The sequence below is a fragment of the Ornithorhynchus anatinus genome, chromosome 20, assembly GCF_004115215.2.
Source record: "Ornithorhynchus anatinus isolate Pmale09 chromosome 20, mOrnAna1.pri.v4, whole genome shotgun sequence".
NCBI lineage: Eukaryota > Metazoa > Chordata > Mammalia > Monotremata > Ornithorhynchidae > Ornithorhynchus > Ornithorhynchus anatinus.
In genome coordinates this window covers 21897555-21918551 of record NC_041747.1, presented here as the reverse complement: position 1 = coordinate 21918551, position 20997 = coordinate 21897555, and the positions used below count along the sequence as shown (strand labels likewise).

Sequence of the window (20997 nt, the reverse complement as noted above, 5' to 3'; positions counted from 1 at the left end):
GAGTCGGCCACGTGGAGAGGGACTTAGTGTGGGAAGGCCTCTAGGAGGAGGTGAGCCTTCAGTGGGGCTTTGAAGGGGGGAAGTGTGATTGGCAAAGTTGAGAAGGGAGGACATTCATATCTGTAATTTATTTATATTAATGTCTGTCTTCCCGTCTACACTGGAAGCTTGTCTTGGGCACGCAATGTCTCTACCAACTCTATGTTGTACTCTCCCAAGTTCTTAGTAGAGTGTTCTGCACATGGTAAGCACTCAATTCATACTATTGATTGACTGATTGAACAGAATCAATGCTCAATGTATACAATTGATTGATACAGTACACATTCCCTGCCCACAGCGAGCTGACAGGAGTGATTAGCCCAGTGGGTGTACTGCAAAGATATTCTTTGGAGAATAATCAAATTCTTGATAACAAAGCCTAGGGAGTGGTGCTATGTAGACACTTTCTCTCAATGTTGGATTATTTTCAGTATTGTATCAGCCCTACTATATATGATATCCTCAACCTAAGACAAGAACCATCATTTTTTTCCCACCTTAGAGCAGCTGAACGTTTGAGGCCCGTTCTTCGTGTCACCCAATTCATTTTTTTCATTATATTTCTGCCCAGTTTAATCAGTTTTATTGTGAATATCCTCTTCTCCCACTCCCTTGGGCATTGCCCTGACTTGCTCCCTGACTTCATTCTTACTGCCCTGCACCCCTCCAGCCCCATGACATTTATGGTACATTATCTGTAATTTCTTTATTCATATTAATGTCCATCTCCCCCCTCTAGACTAAGCTCTTTGTGGGCAGGGAATGTCTGTTTATTGTTGTATTGTATTCTCCCAAGTGCCTAGGTCAGTACTCTCCGTAAAGTAAGCACTCAATAAATACAAGTGAATGACTGAATTTGGATAAATCATGTCAAACTGAAAGGTACAGCTTAGTGAAAGAGCAGGTCACGGTGAGTTAATACATAGCGTTTTTCTTGGAATCTGTTGCAGCATTACTGATGATGTCTCCCAGAGCCTAGGTCATAAAGACCTATCACTCTATTTGGGCATATGTATGGCGACTTCACCCAGAACTCCTCAGACTTATATTCCCTTCCCTCCAAACCAGGAGCTAAAGGATCCTGGATCTAATACCATTACAAACAGCTAAGCTGTCTTTGGCTTTGTGCCTGGACATGTTCATTCATGAGAAATCTTGATAGTGGGTTTTCTTGTTGTTGCTGTCCTTAAATACTACTATTATTTATAGCCTTGCCTCCGATCATTTTCTCTCACCAGCAGTTCTGCTCCTTTAAAAATGGTGTTTTCAGTCAGTTGCCGGTGCTTATAAGGAAACAAGGAAAATATTTGCCTTGTTATACTTAAGCTGCATGGGGTAGTGGATAGATCATGGGCCTGTGAGTTATAATACTGGCTCTGACACTTGTCTGCTGTGTTACCTTGGGCCAGTAACTTCACTTCTCTGGGCCTCAGTTAACTCGTCTGTAAAATGGGGATTGAGACTGTGAGCTCCTCATGGGACAGTGACTGTGCCCAACCTGATTTGCTTGTACTCAGCCCAGTGCTTAGTGCAGTGCCTGGCACATAGTAAATACTTAACAAGTACCATAATTATTATTACTTAAGAACCAGGTTCTCTCAGGAAACAAAGAAAATTTTAAGGATTATTAGTCCTGTGGTTCTAGAGTTAACTTTGACTGGTGGCTAGTTGACGAATAGGGTGTGATTTAGGTTTTGTAGATTCTACTCCAGTGATCCAATAATGGATATCTTCACCCATTGAAAGGAAAAGAGTTTACACAGCTTGTTCTTTCATTCTTCTTCTCTCCTTTTCTCTCCTCATATCATCCATCCCTTCTCTATCCTGCTTTCCTTCCTCTTTATACCTGCCTCTTGACTACACATAAAGAAGGTCAAAGAAAGGGTGGGAAAGCAAAAACATTTCACCTCACAGAGTTGATGCCTAACAACTAATAAAGCAGAAATAGAAATTCCAAGTGACTCTGACAGATTAAAGAAACAGTCCCCAAAATTCTGGAAGACATTCGGTATAAACGAGCAAGGTGCATGTAGAGAGAGCAAAAAGAAATTAAATGCGTTGAGATGAGCAAGGGCTAGGTAGGTAAAAAAAAAAAAAAAAAATCAGCAGCAGATAAAAGACCAGCTGGATGAAATACACTAAAAATGGATTTTGGAGTCAGCAATGTAATGCGATTATTAAAGAAAGTTAATGTGGTCATGGATTATTTTCAGAAGAGGATGATGTGAATTCTTAGGAGGTAATCTTTCCACTACATTTGGTTTTGGTCAGGGCCTTAATACAGTGGAAAGAGCCCGGGCTTTGGAGTCAGAGGTCATGAGTTTGACTCCCGGCTCTGCCACTTGTCAGCTGTGTTACTGTGGGCAAGTCACTTAACTTCTCTGTGCCTCAGTTCCCTCATCTGTAAATTAGGGATTAAAAGTGGGTGAGCCCCACATGGGACAACCTGATTACCCTGTACCTCCCCCAGTGCTTAGAACAGTGCTTGGCACCTAGTAAGCGCTTAACAAATACCAACATTATTATTATTAATGTTGGGTCCAGTTTCTGTTTCCACATTATAAGAAGAATACAGAGAAATCGGAAGAAGCCCAAAGGAGAATAAAGTTATTCAAAATGGGTTTTAATGCAGAAATTGTAAGAGGATTGAGGTCATTTTACCTTGTAGAAAAGAAGGCAAAGAGGCAAGTAAATGAAGTAAATGGCAGTCTTTAAATAATGCAAGTGCTGTTTATAAGTGGAGGGCTACCCAGCCATTATCTTTCACAATTATCCCAGTGCATCTCTCGCTGTCTCTCTGCCTCACTCTAAAATAGAAGTTCCGCTTATTTTGTAGTTTGTTCTAAAATATATGACAATTAGGTTTTGCTGTAAAGAACAGGTTTGGAAAATATAATGATGACCTAATTCCTCACCTCATGGTTATTCAGTATTTGAATTTTCCAATGCAGTATAAAGATCTCAAACGTTATTTTTTATTTTATTTTTAGCAAGTAAGATGTCGGCATAAAATATGGGGAAGAAATCAGAAAAACAATGCACATCTAGGCCAGAGGTTCAGATAGGAAATATATGTATATATATATGGGAATAATAAGTCAAGTTGGTTCCATAACTGAATTCCTTCTATTGCCCATTTTTTGAATCAATCAGTGGTATTTATTGAATATTCTGAGTGTGGAGCAGTACAATAAATGTTTGGGTGAGTACAATGCCCTCAAGGAGCTTACAGTGCACCAAGGAGAGAGGCATTAAAATAAATTACAGATAAGGAAGTGAGAGGAATATAAGGACATGGGCATAAGTCCTTAGGAGAACTGAATTCATATTTGATGTTTTAAGTGTCTACAAAGGTAGCCTTATCAATGTGATTTATTTATTTTAATGAGTGGGCAAGAGGGCCAGATTAGTCATTTGAGAAACTTAAAAAGAATCTTTCCTTTGTATTTAACAAGTAACATTCATATTAGATCAATATTTTCAAGTAATTTAACAGAAAAGACCAAGGGCCATAAATTTAAAAATAACTATGGAAGGCAAATATCTAATTCAATTTCACAATTCAGGAATTGCTCACTCCTGAGTATTGTTGTTGGCCCATCTTGCTGGAGATATGTGAGTGATGGCCCATCTTGCTGGAGATATGTGAGTGACCTCAGTTATTCTGGAATTTTTTTTCCTACAGTATACTGTAATAATAATCTTGCCCATCTATGTCTCTTATCTTTTCTGAAAAAACAGAAAGATTGTCTTATGGGAAAGGGTGCAGTAGATAAAACAACTGAGGTAAATACTGCAATTTACCCACATAATTGCCTCACACTATTATTTGAGGCATAAATAAAATATTTTTTTTAACCACATCATTTTAAGCAGCAATAGGGAAGGCAGTGGGAGAGGATGGGAAGCAGAAGGGTGAGAACAGGATAGCACAGGGGTATGGTGGTGGGTTCGTTCATTCTTCCAAGGCCTGTTGTATAGAAGACTTGGGAAAGTGCAGTCAAAATAAGGCATTCAAGTGTCCCCTCTCCTTCTCCCTACCCCCTCTTTCTCCTTCTTTTCTTCTCCTTCCCATTCCTCGATTTAATTCTTGTGGACTGCTTAATAGCCCCTTCTCTTTCTTAATCTTTGGAAAATAATGTAAATAACTGGGGAAATTAACGCAAGTAAATACAGTAGCAGGCTATTTCCTTAACAGATGGCTTGAGCTCTGTCCTGGGTCAAAGATTGGGGTGCCTATGATTTGAGCTCAGGGTTGAAGTGAGTTTAGTTCTAGTTTTCCTACTCCCACAGGCCCAGGTAGGGCAGCTAAGACAAAAGCTCAGGCCAAATAGAAGCCGTCTTTCAGAACCCCGGAATATCCAGTCAGGACCAACATCCCTCCTGGAGGCTCTCCCAGATTAATTTTTTTCCCTCCAAAATCATACCCTCCCAACTATCTTCTCAGGACTTTGGTGCCATTCAGTAGTTAGACATCACAACCTCAGTTTGCCCTTTTACCCCTATAGATTTACATAATTTATTTAAGCACTTCCTGCCTCTTTCTTCTCTCAAGTGTACAGTGCCCTGAATGCAGGTAATTGTATGCAATGTATTGAGGCAATAAGCAGGTCTTGGTTTGGAGCCGAGAATGTTCCACACAATCTTTCAACAATAATCAGGACATGCACAGTTTCTGGCCCACATAGTCACATAGACTATGGGGAAGGGAAAACAGGTATTTCTATAGATGAAAGTTATGAAGACAAGTGGCACAGTCAGGATTAGAACCCAGGCCCACCGACTCTTAGCCCTAGCTCTTTCTACTAGTTAATGCTGCTTCTCTGAATCTGAAAATCAGATATCACAAATGTCTCTGACACTTGCAGCAGGAGCTGGAGAGGAGAAAGAGCCCGTATTGTTCCAGATTTTAAGCCTGCTATGGGCAGAGAATTTTGTCTACCATCTCTGTTGTACTGTTCTCTCCCAAGTGCTTAATTCAGTGCTCTGCACATAGTATGCACTCAATAAACACCATTGATTGACTCTTCTGAAATTCAGCTCCTATTTATCTTTGAATTATTCACTTAAAAATAGGATGCTTTAGATGGGCATCACTTAGAATGTCTTGGCTCTGTATTTGTTAGAAAAATTTTAGACCTATTTCATTCATCCATTCAATTGCATGTATTGTTTACTGTGTGCTAAGCACTATACTAAGCTCTTGGGAGAGTACAATATAATAAATGGACATATTCCTGCCCTCAAAGGAAACATGGTAGTTACTGGACAGGAGCCAGAACCACATCAGTAAATAGTGTCTTCTCATGTTTTAGTTTATTGTGAAGCATCTTTAAATGTTATCAACAACAATGAAAGTTTACTGAACACTCAAAAGGTATAAAGTACTGTACTAGGTAGGCTTACATGTTAAATAACGTGATTACAAGATCATTTATGACATTCTTTCTCCGATACTGAATGTGGATGGTGTTTTTTTTTTTCAATTTTCATTTCATTACATATTGAGAAAACAGTTTCTCTGACGTCAACATCAGATTCTTCCCATCATTTGATAGGACCCCACAGGAAAGCTATGAAAGCTCTGTTGCTTCATCGTGTAAAACTTTTTTTGACATCTGTCTAGTGTGGAAACTGGCCTGTAAAGTTTATGGCCAGATCCGAATTTGGAAAAGGGAGGATTTGGGGATGGGGTGGAGGGTGGGGGGGTAAGAGAAAGAGAGAATGATCGAACAAGAACATATGGAACTTATTTAGTGGTGATTCTTAGTTATGACAAAAAGCCAACTCTCAAACGCCTGGGAAAGTTTAAAAGAGATACTTTGCAAAATAATACATATCTCTTGTTTGCTAAATTACGGGATTTAGATAATGCTGGTATGGGTTTTTATTTTCCAAATGAAGCTTTGAAGGCTACTGGTTAATTACATTTTCCTGATGTTATGTTCTGTTATACCACATCCTAATTTGATGACTTATTCAATTAAGAATTATTTAGTCCCAGAGAGTTTTTTTTTATTTAAACAATTCTTGTCCAAGAAGACACCAGAGAGTAATTTATAGTAAAAATGATTATATGTATTTGTTAGCTTCTTATAGTATTTTTCTTAATTTGAATTGTGTTCACCCCCAAGATGATGTTTCCTGTGTTTATGGGGCAGTTTGTCAAGATAGTAAGTAAACACCTCAAATGAGTATTTTTACTAGGAAAAGTAAGTTATGCTTAGTGCCAAAGTATCCTATACTTTCATTCTGCCCCTTCCTGATACAAGTCAGCTAGTAGTACTTATTGAGTACCTACTCTATGTAGACCATTGTATTGAGGGCTTGGGAAAGTAAAACGGAGTCAATAGATATCATCCCTGCCCTTAAGGAGTTTACATTCCAGTGGGGAAGACAGATGCTAAAATAACTTTTAAGTAGGGGAAGCACAGAGTTTTAAAATCTGCTGTTGGGGTGGGAAGGGAAAAGGATGAATACCTAAGTACTCCAAGTCCAAGTGACAAGGAATTGCTGAAGTAGCCTTTGTTAGGTGACAGATTATTCTGGGAAGGCCTCCTGGAGAAGGTGTGATTTCAGAAGGGCTTGAAGATGGGGAGAGTATGCATCCATTAATTCAGTCGCATTTATTGAGCACTTAAATTTATTGAGCACTTACTGTGTGCAAAGCCCTGTACTAAGCGCTTGGAAGAGTATAACAATAATCAGACACCTTTCCTGCCCACAGGATAGTGGTGGTCTGCTGGATGTGGCAGGGCCAGGGCATTGGAGGCTGAAGGTAGGACATGAGCAAGAGGTTGGAGATGGGGAAGATGACAATGAGACAAATGAGCATGTTGATTTAAGCCATTCAACTTGCACAGGTTTAGGGTAAAAGGATGACTTCACCATTATTTCAACAACAGTTAATAAGGAAAAAGAGAAGGTACATCACCACCCAGTTTGATCATTTTGTTATTTAAGCAATTAAGGCTACGTCCTCCAGTGGCGAAAGATTTGCTTGGGCAGAAGTAGACTAGAATGCACAGGTGTGGGTGAGGAAGTCTGAATGGTAAAACCCGAGCCCTCAGAAATGTCTCTTGAAAGCTTTTTTTGCCAGTCTGCTTTCTGGGAGCAGAGATTTCCAGCCCAGAGATTTATTCGCCATCTCGGAGACAGGCAGAAATGACTGTCTGGTGGGGCTCTCCCCTGTGAGAAACTCTCCTTTCCCTCCAGCTCAGCTGGAAGACTGTGGTGGGAATTGGAGATGTTGCATACAAACCTCGGGCCTGTGACCTTGAGGTGGCAGAGGAATTTTCCAAATTTCCCCAAATTCCACATTTCCCTTGGGAATTTTACATGAGGATGTCAGGGTGGATTTGGCTGCCAAGATCATGTTTTGCACCCTTCTCCTCTGCCCCAGGATCCCTCTCTGATGATGATAATAATAATAATGACTGTGGTATTTAAGTGCTTACTATATGTCTGGCACTGTACTAAGCTTTGGGGTAGATGTAAGATAATTGGGTTGGACACAATCCCTGCTCCACATGGGGCTCACAGTCTTAAATCCCCATTTTACAGATGAAGGACTGAAGCACAGAGAATTGAAGTGACTACTCAAGGTCACACAGCACAGAAGCGATGGAGCCGGGATTAGAACGCAGGGCCTTCTGATTCACAGGCCCGTGCTTTATCCACTAGGCCATGCTGCTTCTCCATGCTGCTTCTCCGATTCAGGGGTTAGGTGTCTCATACAGTTGGACCAGGTTGTCTTCAGCTAGGACTGAATTACCCATCTTCACAGTTGACAGTACAGGCAAGCAAAATGGAGCTGGAAAAATTACTTTGGCTCCAAAACTAACAGTAGAAATATTAACCTTGGATAGGATTTTCTAAACCGTGGCCTATCTTCACTGAAATTATTCCTTTCATTTTCTTTTGAATTTTGATTGATAAACAGCTATGTAAATATGGCACTTTGGGGTCCTCCGTTTGAGACTTGGTGCTATAAGATGCTAGTTCAGGGCTGATTTTGCTTCTTCAGTTTCTTCATTTGTTCAGAATATTTCAAGTTCCTGTATTTAAACCCGCTCTTGACCCCACTTCCCCCTCCAGTTATCGTCCTATCTCCCTACTACCCTTCCTTTCCAAAATCCTAGAACGAGTCGTCTACAATCGATGCCTAGAATTCCTTAACTCCCATTCTCTCCTAGACCCCCTCCAATCTGGCTTCCGTCCCCTCCACTCTACCGAGACTGCTCTCTCTAAGGTGACCCATGACCTCCTTCTTGCCAAATCCAATGGCTCCTACTCCATTCTGATCCTCCTTGACCTCTCTGCTGCCTTTGACACTGTCGACCATCCCCTCCTCCTCCATACCTTATCTCACCTTGGCTTCACGGACTCTGTCCTCTCCTGGTTCTCCTCTTACCTCTCTGGCCGATCATTCTCGGTCTCCTACGCTGGAGCCTCCTCCCCCTCCCATCCTTTAACTGTTGGAGTTCCTCAAGGGTCAGTTCTCGGCCCTCTTCTGTTCTCCATTTACACTCACTCCCCCGGTGAACTCATCCGCTCTCACGGCTTTGACTACCATCTCTACGCAGATGACACGCAGATCTACATCTCCGCCCCGTCCTCTCCCCCTCCCTTCAGGCTCGCATCTCCTCCTGCCTCCGGGACGTCTCCACCTGGATGTCGGCCCGCCACCTAAAACTCAACATGAGCGAGACTGAGCTCCTCATCTTCCCTCCCAAACCCGGTCCTCTCCCAGACTTCTCTATCACCGTGGATGGCACGACCATCCTTCCCGTCTCTCAGGCCCGCAATCTCGGTGTCATCCTTGACTCGTCCCTCTCGTTCACCCCACACATCCTATCCGTTACCAAGACCTGCCGGTTTCACCTCTACAATATCGCCAAGATCCACCCTTTCCTCTCCACCCAAACGGCTACCTTACTATTACGGGCTCTCGTTATATCCCGGCTAGACTACTGTGTCAGCCTTCTCTCTGACCTCCCTTCCTCCTCTCTCGCCCTGCTCCGGTCTATTCTTCACTCCGCTGCCCGGCTCATCTTCCCGCAGAAACGATCTGGGCATGTCACTCCCCTTCTTAAACAACTCCAGTGGTTGCCTATCGACCTCTGCTCCAAACAAAAACTCCTCACTCTAGGCTTCAAGGCTCTCCATCACCTTGCCCCTTCCTACCTCTCCTCCCTTCTCTCTTTCTACCGCCCACCCCGCACGCTCCGCTCCTCTGCCGCCCACTTCCTCACCGTCCCTCGGTCTCGCCTATCCCGCCGTAGACCCCTGGGTCACGTCCTCCCGCGGTCCTGGAACGCCCTCCCTCCTCACCTCCGCCAAACTGATTCTCTTTCCCTCTTCAAAACCTTACTTAAAAATCACCTTCTCCAAGAGGCGTTCCCAGACTGAGCTCCTCTTCCCCCTCTACTCCCTCTGCCATCCCCCCTTCACCTCTCCGCAGCTAAAGCCTCATTTTCCCCTTTTCCCTCTGCTCCTCCACCTCTCCCTTCCCATCGCCACAGCACTGTACTCATCCGCTCAACTGTATATATTTTCGTTACCCTATTTATTTTGTTAATGAATTGTACATCGCCTTGATTCTATTTAGTTGCCATTGTTTTTACGAGATGTCCTTCCCCTTGACGCTGTTCAGTGCCATTGTTCTTGTCTGTCCGTCTCCCCCGATTAGACCGTAAGCCCGTCAAACGGCAGGGACTGTCTCTATCTGTTGCCGACCTGTTCATCCCAAGCGCTTAGTACAGTGCTCTGCACATAGTAAGCGCTCAATAAATACTATTGAATGAATGAATATTTAATCAATCAAAGAGATCAAATCACTTGATAATGTCACGCTGTTACCATTGAAGGCAAAGTGGAAGGGATTCCTTTGCCAAATTTCCCTGTCTGTGGTTTTGGAATGCCTATTTGGTGGTTAAATTCAATCAATCAGGCAGTGGTATTTTTTGGAAGCTCGGCACATACTAAGCGCTTAACAAATACCACAATTATTGTGGATCTTTCAGAGCACAGGCTCTATAAATGGCTCATAGCAGCAGGTGTGTAAACATATACTTCATATTTTCAGTGTGTACTCTACAGTATGCGGCTTACTGCATGTTTTGGCATTCAGGAGGGTTCTGTGTTCAAATGGAAGGCAAATTGATATGGGGCAAGCTCATACTTCACCTGTCACTTTCTTTGACTCCTCTTCTGATATCCCTTTTTTCTTTAAGCTTCAGTTCAAGATAAATAACTTTTTTTTTCTGATGACCAGCCTCCTCTTGCTACCTCTTGGGATTCCACTGCTCTAAAAATTGCGGGGGTTTGGACTAGATTATGTCTTCAAAGAGTCTGTACCATTTTTGCTTGTCCTCGCTGGGTAAATACAAGTTACTCAGGATGAACACCTGCCCCTCAAATTCTGCCCCTTTTCCACATGGGGCTCACAGTCTAAGGGAAGGGAGAAGGTGTATTTAACCCCCATTTTTCAGATGAGAAAACCGAGGCACAGAGAAGTTAAATGACCTGTCTAAGGCCACACAGCAGGCAAGGGATGGAGCCAGGATTAGAAACCATAGCTAGGAAACAGAATCCTCCTTTGCCAAACAGTTGAAATTACATAAATTCACATTTGCCTCAAGTCTAAAATACCATGGGCGTGGCACAGATGGGTCTTGTAGTCACATTGAAGATTTTCTCATGAAAGTGCATTAAAAATGCAAGGGTCGCTAGGGTGGTCACTGGTGGCATGTGTGAATGCCAGGCTTGGCTTCACCACACTGAAAGTAACAGACCCACATTAAGGTATGTGCAGTACACAGAGAATCCAGTATAATGTAATGACAGCATATAGACCCTCAACTGATCATATTTATTGAGCACTTACTGAGTACAAAGCACTGTACTGAGTGCTTCATTTCTCCTCCCAGATCTTTATAAACAGGGACACTGATTTCAGGCAGTGCAGGATTTGAGAGAGAAGACTGAACTTTTTAATGCCAAATTATCAGACGTGAAGCTCTTTGATGCTGACTGAATTCTGTATAGGGAGACAAAACAGCTGAATATTGTCCTTCCAGGATAACACTTGATAAAATTACCCAGTCCACACTTTTTAGATGGTGAGTCCCTTGAGGGTTAGAGAAGAGACCCTTCTCACATGTGTATTTATTCCCAGTGCTTAATATAGGGCTTTGCACACAGTGCACAGTAATACATATTATCGCTGCTAATATTATAACTACTAGAAACGGAGCATTTATCTACAGCTGTTCTACTCATGGGAAAAATAGCATTTGACCTTTAAGTGACTAAAGGGTTGTGAACCATCTTTTCTCTGTAAATTTCTGGAAACAAATCAAAGAACTTTTGAAAGTCTAGTGGCATAAACAGTGACAAAAGGAGCCCTGAATCCTGCCTTATTTTTTTACCCATACTGGAAAATAAAAAAAAATTACTGTGAACTTTCAAGGCAGTTTGATTCTTGTCCAACCCGGTGCTGCTTTCAATTTAACTCTGATTTCATCTCATATTGTTGAACATGAATATTTATATAAGAATTCTCTTTTGCCCTTCTTAATGACACTGTGACACTTAAAGGGGCTGTAATTTAGCATCAGTGACCTATCTACTTTGACCATATGGGAGTAGGAGAGTACACTGAATTACATGGACTAAATTTTTAAGATTGAGTATAAATTGCCTCGATAGCATTCCACAAGATATATGGGGTTAGATATAATTTGATCACTGGATGGAGGCAGAATTCATAATCTCCTTAATTTGCAATGCCCTTTAATGACTAGTGTAATGTATTCCTAGTTATTCTACATATCAGTAGGTCAATTTAAACTCCACCTATCAAAATTCCCATAAAAGCTCATTTGATTCATCAAATACTGTAGTACTTGGGCAATGATCTTAATAGATGCTGAACTCTGTTCCAGAGGCAAGCTGTGATAATTTAAAGTGCAAGATGGACATGGTGATATTGAAAACCATTCTTCCAACCCTAGCAACCTGGCTTTTTCGAAGTATTCAGCAATTTTGATTAAAAATATTAAAACATTCAAACTTTAAAATGTAATTACTGTAAAATAATAGCAATCCTGGGAATTTAACTCTAATGATCTTTTTCTCTTTATTTATAAGCCAACAAAGACTGTTAAGCTTACTGCAAATGCAAAAATGCAGAATTTAAAACAGATGGAATGAATATTTAGTTTCCCCCTCCAGAGACGACATAAGCAGTGAATGCAATGAGAAAGAACAACAGTGTCAAGAAATTGTATTTCAGAAGAATACTAATGACCATGAAGCTGAAGGCTTTATCCAGAATTGTTTAAAAGTACTTTCTGTCACTCTCTTCCCATATTCCTCCTTTTCATTCTGGTGTTTATTCATTAACACGTAAGAACTTATTAAGCACTTTTCCAGGAAAAGCTCAGATGCATGATTCACTTTGAAGCCAGTTCTCTGCAGCCTTAACTACTGGAGAATACTTTGGCTATTGAAGGCTCATTTTCCCAGCTCAGGCAGAGTATGTGCTGAAGAGTTGGGGTGACCACGGGTCAATTTTCTGGGGCAGATTGGAAGCTACTACTGGCTTGGTCTAACAGTTTCTAACAACCAGAGCAGGTCTCTCTGGGCAGCACATCCTGTGATTCTGCCCATAATCTCCTGAGAAACTCTACAAACTTAGGGATTGAAGCAGAGAGTCCCTTACAGAATCAATTTAGGTCTGTATTTTTCCTGACTTGAAGCTCTGGATGCATCAAGTCACCTACTTTGGTTCTTCATTTTATTCTCCAAATAATGCAACCCTAGCAACCATAATAGAAGATTGGCTCACGACAGCCAAATGTGAGCCAAAACGCTATGTTGCGTGTTGTGCTCAAAGTCCCAGATATACTCCACTGTATCATATCTACTTAAAACTCTTCCCCCAAAATTATGTACTTCATTTGTTCTTAAAAAAGAACTAGAAGTCAAAAACTAGAATAAAAAATGCCTAAGATAAATATGCTATCATCTTAGGTCTAGAGAGAAATCTCCACTTTAAGAATGTCACCTTGTGAGCTCCCCTGCTGGGGACAGGGACTGTGTCTAATACCCACCTTTTTATTCTTTCCCAGTGCTTAATGTAGATGGTACTAAATAAATACTATTAGTACTATCACTGTATAGTTGTTGGTCAGAGTTGATTTGGTGCCTATACACTTTTGTGCTGACATCTCATTTCATTTTTGTGTACCCACCCTTATTTCTGCCAATAAAGAGCAGGGTTGGGTCTCTTTTTATTATGGAAAGAAACATTTCCTCTAACATAAGAAACACTGAGTTTGGTCCTCACCTCTTTTGGAAGGATCACACTCCGCACAGTAACATAGATAGATACACTGAGTGAAACCTCAGTACTGAGTAATGAGAATACATAAAATCCCCCCAAAATGCTGGTGGTCAGGATATCCACACTACCCACTCACCAGTTTGGAGAGAGTAAATCAAGCTAAAGTAGAGATGGTCCTCAACATAAGACTTTGGAATTGAGACAGATTTATGATATCTGTTTTGACTTTATAGCACTAGTCTCCTTCATGCCACTAGCTCCAGTTATGTAGGTGGAAGAGGTTGGAAGGAAAAGGATGGTGGGAGCGTGTATCAGGAGAGGTTATTTTGGTACCACATCCTTGAGCCATTTTTGCCATCCCTTCTCTCCTGTCAGTGGATCCAGTGCGCTGATGCTCTGTAATGAGCAAGGGAGAGGCCCCAATCTTGCAAGGTTACTTAGGCCTCAAAGAAAATGGTTGTCATTTGATCATTATAGCAAAATTGTATTAGTGTGATGTTTGAATCACAGCAACTCTTGCTGTAACCCTGCATTTTCTTCTACTTAGAATTATCAAGTTGGGGGACAAAAGCATATTATAAGAATGTCATTTTGGTTTCTCCACTGCCATACCTAGAAATACTTTTTACTGTTTCCTTCTGAATGATGTACTTAGACTCATGCCAACAATCCCTGGAGAGTCAGTGTCTCATTCCAGTCTAGGAATGCATTCCCTCAGATTTTACTGAGGTACTCTAGGAAAAAGAAATGCATTTGGGATCAAGCAAATTTGATTTCCTTAGGTAATATAAATACTTCATAGTGAAAGTGGTCATATTTCTCCTGTAGAGAAACGACTAAAATGAACTCATGTACTAGAAATATACCTACCAACCACCTGCTAAAGCCCAGAATCAAGTAATGCATTTTCATGTGGTTTGTTTAAATTCAAAACTCATCCTAAGCTAGTTATGTTTTTATTCTCGGTGGCAGTATCACCAAAGAGATAAAGCTTAATTCAATATTTAGCAGATAAGAAATCTTTTAACTATGGGCTAACTTCTGCATTAGCCCTTCACTCCAACACATTTTGCCAGGCACTCTGTTAGGTTTCCTGTCACTATTTGTTTGCTATTTCAAGTGGTTCTAATAAACTGCCACAAGGGAGTGTTCATAAATCACCTTCAAATCATAGTGGAAATGTTTTCATGTGGTTAAAAGAAAGATTTTTCTACTATAATTGATAATTACATTTTGTTTTGCAGACGATGGATCCTAAAGTGATGTTCTAATAAGTTTCCAATATGTCTTTATCCTGTATAAAGGGGATTACCTTAACATATTTGTCATTCATTCAGTTGTATTTATTGTGCGTTTGCTGTGTGCAAAGCACTGTACTAAGAGAGTACAATGCAACATTAGACACATTCCCTGCCCACAATGAGCCTACACTCTAGATGGGGTGGGGGTGGTGGGGGTGTCAAGTTTTAATATTCAGAAAAGGACCCCTGCCACCCCCAGGGAACTTATTGCCTTTATGTTCCAATATTGGATATGGATTGGAAACTGACTATATCCCAAACAATGATTGAGGAGGGGTCTTATGTACCAGGTAGCTTAACTGATAGCAAAAACAACTGCTATTTTTCTTGCCAAAGTAATACAGAAAAAGATGCCCTAGATATCAGGAAAAGGTTAGATGCTGGCATGGTGTATTGGATAGGCCTGGAATCAGGTCATGGGGGCTAATCCTGGCTCTGCCACTTGTCTGCTGTGTGACCTTGGGCAAGTCACTTAACTTCTCTGTTCCTCCATTACCTCATCTGTAAAATGGGGATTGAGACTGTGAGCCCCAGGTGGGACAGGAATTGTGTCCAACCTGATTTGCTTGTATCTACCCCAGCACTTAGAATGGTGCCCAGCACATAGTAAGTGCTTAACAGATACTATTATTATTATTATTATCATTATTATTATTATTATTATCTGGACAGCCAGACCTCCAGTGGGCAGCTCAGAGTTAAGATGGACTGGTTCAGAAATAATAATGAACATGGCATCTATTAAGAACTTACTATGTGCTGAGTGGTGGGGTAGATATGCACACACACATGATCCCTGATGCTCACAATCGCTCTTATCTCCATTTTACAGATAAGCAAGTGGAGGTCCAGGGGAGTTACATGACTTGTCCAGGATCATTTGGGTAGGGTCCAGCTGGCTCCCAATCCCATATTGCTCCACTAGACAACAGTCAGTTGTATTGAGCGCTTACTGTGTGAAGAACACTGTACTAAGTGCTTGGGAAAGTACAGTATAACAGTAAACGGATGCATTCCCTGCCGACAGTGAGCTTACAGTCTAGTCGACACTGAAGCATTTGAACCACACATAGCAGTAGTTCCATAAAGGCAGGAGTCTTCCCATTCTTTTCTCTGTTAGACTTACTGATTTGAAGTTGATGCTGCTTAGAGTTAGGTCCTGTTAAAGAGGGTGGGCGTGGCTGAAAAGACCACGAGCATGTGGTTATTACTGTTTGTCATACTTATGCCTTTGCCTTCTGCATCACCTGTCATTGTGTTCAAATCTGCTTCATTTAATGCTATTTATTGAGCTCTTACTGCTTGCAGAACTCTGTTCTAAGTCCTTGGAAAAGTACAATACGATAGCATTGGTAGACTTGTTGTCTTCCCACAAGAAGTTTACAATCCAGAGGATTGATTTGGAGAGAGAGAGAGGAAGAGAGAATGACACCCTCCCCCGCCCCCCATCAGCAATTTCTCTTCTTATATTTGGATTGCTTCAGTGGGAAACATTTGTATTGACCTGATAAGTGTATGGATGAAAGCAATCCATGTGTTAGACTTTATTCTAAAATATGGGTCAGAGAGAGCATAAGTTATAAATTTTTACAAGATTCCTGAGTGCAGTGGTCCTCCTTTTGATCTGAAATTGAGTTCACATATTGCAAACAGCAGCCTGATAGAGATTCCAGGATTTACGTTTGTCAGACCGGCTACCACATGAGTTTTTGGCCTGTTTACTCGAACCCAGGAAGTGAGTTCAGACCGCACTCAGATTGAGTGCTTATCACGAGAAAGACTATAGTTCTGTGCCACTTATGTTATAGTCTGATTCAACATGATTTTAGTGCACCAATATAGTTATTAGATAATCGAAGCAAGAGTTGGCACTGGGAACCTTGGTGTAGATCATGAAGGGATAGAGCCGGTGGTAGCGGGATAGTCACAGAGTCTGGGAAAAAAGATGTGAATGATTTAATATTCAGGGTCTTCCCACCCGACTCTGGAAGGAATTTAACAATCAACAAAGAAGCAGATGAACATGGAATTGCTGGTGGATGCTGAGTTTTGGAGACCCTATTGATTCCCATCCTTTTAGGCACTTTGGTACTTTAGTTTCACTCTACCTATTATGGTCTTCCCTTCTTTGAAGCAGTATGGCCTAATGATAAAAGCAAGGGCCTGGGAGCGCATCTGCTGTGTGACCCTGGGCAAGTCACGTAACTTCTCTGTGCCTGTTACTTCATCTGTAAAATGGGGATTAGACTGTCACCCCCATGTGGGACAGGGACTGTGTCCAACCTGATGAACTTGTATCTATCTCAGTGCTTAGAACAGTGCCTGGCACACAGTAAGCACTTAACAAATACCATCATTATTACTATTAATATTATTCCCCATATTATCCCCGGTATTTTCCTCTCTTGCTTTTTTCCTTTTCTCTGCTTTTTGTAGACCTTTTTCAACTTTTCTGAGTTCTTTTCTATTGTCCTATTCTAAACACTTCTCACAGTCCTCCCACACTCTTCCTATCTCATGTATACTGCCTCACTCTCTTTCTCACCCCTTTTCTTTCTTTTTCTTTTCCCCCCATATCTTCTTTCACTCTCACGAATACCTGAGTGCTTATGAAAGAAAGGCAGAGGAGAACAGTGTGAACAAGGTAATGGAGGTGTGAGAGTGAGGTGTGGTTAGGAGAGCCCAGATGAGCCTCATTAATCAATCAGTGGTATTTATTGAGCATTTACTGTGTGCAGAGCACTGTACTAAGCACTTGGGTGAGTACAATACAACATAATCTGTAGAAACCATCCCTAGGTGCAATGAAGTTACAATCCCAAGAACAAACAATCTATGTTAGGAACAAACCTAATGAAGTAGCAACATGGCAGAGGGTTCTAAATCAAGAATGAAAGACCCAGTGACACATAAAAGACCAGTAGCCTAATGTCTGGAAAAAATATGAAGTTTCTTCCTGTTCTCGCATTATTCCCATGATTAAGTAATACTGGCTTCTTCCTGCAATTTTCTCAACTCAAGTTTTTCTTCAACTTTTTATTGGCTTTAGAAGATTTTTCTCAGTGGTGATGGAAGATGGAAACTGAAATCCTGGTGGAAAATAATTCCTTCAGAATTATTCTCCATGATGTTTTTGCAGCTGACACTGATGTATCTTGAGAACTTTCAACTCCCCCATTTCTTACCTTCGCCCATCCAAACTGCAGAGTTGGGAGAATCTTCTTTAAAAAAAGAAAAGCTAATGAGTAGTTAATAGTATTTAAGTATTTACTGTTTGCAGACATTGTACTAAATTCTGGGAGAGAATACTCAGGTGGAAATTAGACACATTTCCTCTCCTTCAGGTGATCCACAATCTAAGAGATTTCTTTTATATTGAACTAATATTTAAGTGGACTGATGTACTGTTACATTGCTCATTAAACAATAATTAACATTCCCACCCTGTGAATTTAATCCTCCACTAATGTTGCCAAATTTAGATAAGAAGTGTGGTCTAATGGAGAGAGGCCTGGGAGTCAGAAGGACCTGGGTTCTAAATCCTGGCCCAGGCTCCATCACTTGTCCACTGTGTGACCTAGGGCAAGTCACTTAACTTATCTGTGCCTGAGTTACCAAATAATAATAATAACTGTGGTATTTGTTAAGCACTTACTCTGTACTAGGCACTGTACTAAATACACTCACTCCCTCGGTGAACTCATCCGCTCTCACGGCTTTGACTACCATCTCTACGCAGATGACACGCAGATCTACATCTCCGCCCCGTCCTCTCCCCCTCCCTTCAGGCTCGCATCTCCTCCTGCCTCCAGGACGTCTCCACCTGGATGTCGGCCCGCCACCTAAAACTCAACATGAGCAAGATTGAGCTCCTCATCTTCCCTCCCAAGCCCGGTCCGCTCCCAGACTTCTCCATCACCGTGGATGGCACGACCATCCTTCCCGTCCCGCAGGCCCGCAATCTCGGTGTCATCCTTGACTCGTCCCTCTCGTTCACCCCACACATCCTATCCGTTACCAAGACCTGCCGGTTTCACCTCTACAATATCGCCAAGATCCACCCTTTCCTCTCCACCCAAACGGCTACCTTACTATTACGGGCTCTCGTTATATCCCGGCTAGACTACTGTGTCAGCCTTCTCTCTGACCTCCCTTCCTCCTCTCTCGCCCCGCTCCGGTCTATTCTTCACTCCGCTGCCCGGCTCATCTTCCTGCAGAAACGATCTGGGCATGTCACTCCCCTTCTTAAACAACTCCAGTGGTTGCCTATCGACCTCCGCTCCAAACAAAAACTCCTCACTCTAGGCTTCAAGTCTCTCCATCACCTTGCCCCTTCCTACCTCTCCTCCCTTCTCTCTTTCTACCGCCCACCCCGCACGCTCCGCTCCTCTGCCGCCCACCTCCTCACCGTCCCTCGGTCTCGCCTATCCCGCCGTCGACCCCTGGGTCACGTCCTCCCGCGGTCCTGGAACGCCCTCCCTCCTCACCTCCGCCAAACTGATTCTCTTTCCCTCTTCAAAACCTTACTTAAAAATCACCTCCTCCAAGAGGCCTTCCCAGACTGAGCTCCTCTTCCCCCTCTACTCCCTCTGCCATCCCCCCTTTACCTCTCCGCAGCTAAAGCCTCATTTTCCCCTTTTCCCTCTGCTCCTCCACCTCTCCCTTCCCATCCCCACAGCACTGTACTCGTCCGCTCAACTGTATATATTTTCGTTACCCTATTTATTTTGTTAATGAATTGTACATCGCCTTGATTCTATTTAGTTGCCATTGTTTTTACGAGATGTTCTTCCCCTTGACGCTGTTTAGTGCCATTGTTCTTGTCTGTCCGTCTCCCCCGATTAGACCGTAAGCCCGTCAAACGGCAGGGACTGTCTCTATCTGTTGCCGACCTGTTCATCCCAAGCGCTTAGTACAGTGCTCTGCACATAGTAAGCGCTCAATAAATACTATTGAATGAATGAATGAATATAAGCAAATTGGGTTGGACACAGTCCCTGTCCCATGCTGGACTCACAGTTTTAATCCCCATTTTAGAGAGGAGGTAACCGAGGCACAGAGAAGTAAAGTGACTTGCCCAAAGTCACATAGCAGACAAGTGGCAGAGCCAGAATGAGAGCCCATGCTCTATCCAATAGGCCATCCTGCTTCTCACCAGTAAAGTGGGGATTAAGACTGTGAGCTCCATGTGGGGCAAGGGTTACATCCAACCCGACTTGCTTGTAACTACCCCAGTGCTTAGAACAGTTCCTGGCACATAGTAAGCACTTAACAAATACCATAAGAAAAAGCTGTGATTGCTCTTTGCTTCCCTCAGGCCCCTAACCTCAGCCCTCTCCCTGCCTAGTATAGTTCAGCTTAGCTGCTACCACCCTCCATCCTTACACCAGGTTTATTTTCCATCCTTTTTTACCCACTGCGTATCTTGGGCTGCTTATTTTCCTTTCCTCTTAGGCTGAAACTCTCTGGTACTCTCCCAAATGTATAATACAGGGCACTACGTAGAGTAAGCCCTCCATAAGTACTGCTTCTGATCAAACATACCCATCATTAAAGACCACTGGAGTATTTTTGGAGTATTTGCAATTCACTACATTTATTTCCTTCATTGTTTGGGGTAACTGAGAATTGTGTGCATCTCTCTCTTTTTCAACTATTAATGCAAAGAATACAAGTTTGGAATACTAAGCACAAAACACAACTGCAGGGAAATATTTTCCTTATATCGTCATTGTTAGTTGGCTGAAGTGAGAGAAAGATGTTTAACTTGAGCGTTTTAAATGGGTTAAATGTACAGTGTAGAATTTTTCCAAAATGGTGTTCACGAAAATATTGCAAGTTTTAACATTTGCATATTTTGTGTTTCAGATTCAAAATGCTAACGATGTGCTAATAGCCCCCCTTGAGAAGTTTCGTAAAGAACAAATTGGTGCAGCCAAAGTAAGTAACTTCTTCCTAAAAATGTATCCTTCTCCAGATGTTCGTGCATTTCAGTACTTGGAATATGGCACAATACTAAATGATAATATTTTTCAGAGTTGAGCTGCCCTTTCCAGTAATTCCATTGTGTTTATTTTTTACTCCATCACAGGGAATTGTCTCCACTACCAAGCTAGAAAGGATGAGTTCCTGTTAAGTAAAACGGGACTGTTTCTACCAGCGTTCAAAATACGGGTCTTTCCTTCTGGCTTCCATTCGATTTTTTTTCTTTTTCTTCAGATATCATATCTCCGTTGTTTTACTGTTTTGTTTTTTAATGGAGATTTGTTAGATGGAATCATATTCAGGATAATTAATAGAAAG

The 20997-nt window shown here is 41.9% G+C and overlaps 1 protein-coding gene across 2 annotated transcripts in view; it reads left to right on the top strand.

Moving 5' to 3' along the window:
• Window positions 1-20997, top strand: part of ARHGAP42 (Rho GTPase activating protein 42) — a 160276-nt gene that overhangs the window by 69616 nt on the left and 69663 nt on the right. For both annotated transcript variants that reach the window (XM_029048349.2, XM_029048348.2), the window contains exon 4: window positions 20563-20634. In XM_029048349.2, coding sequence (XP_028904182.1) covers window positions 20563-20634 — 72 coding nt within the window. The remainder of the gene's footprint in view (window positions 1-20562; window positions 20635-20997) is intronic.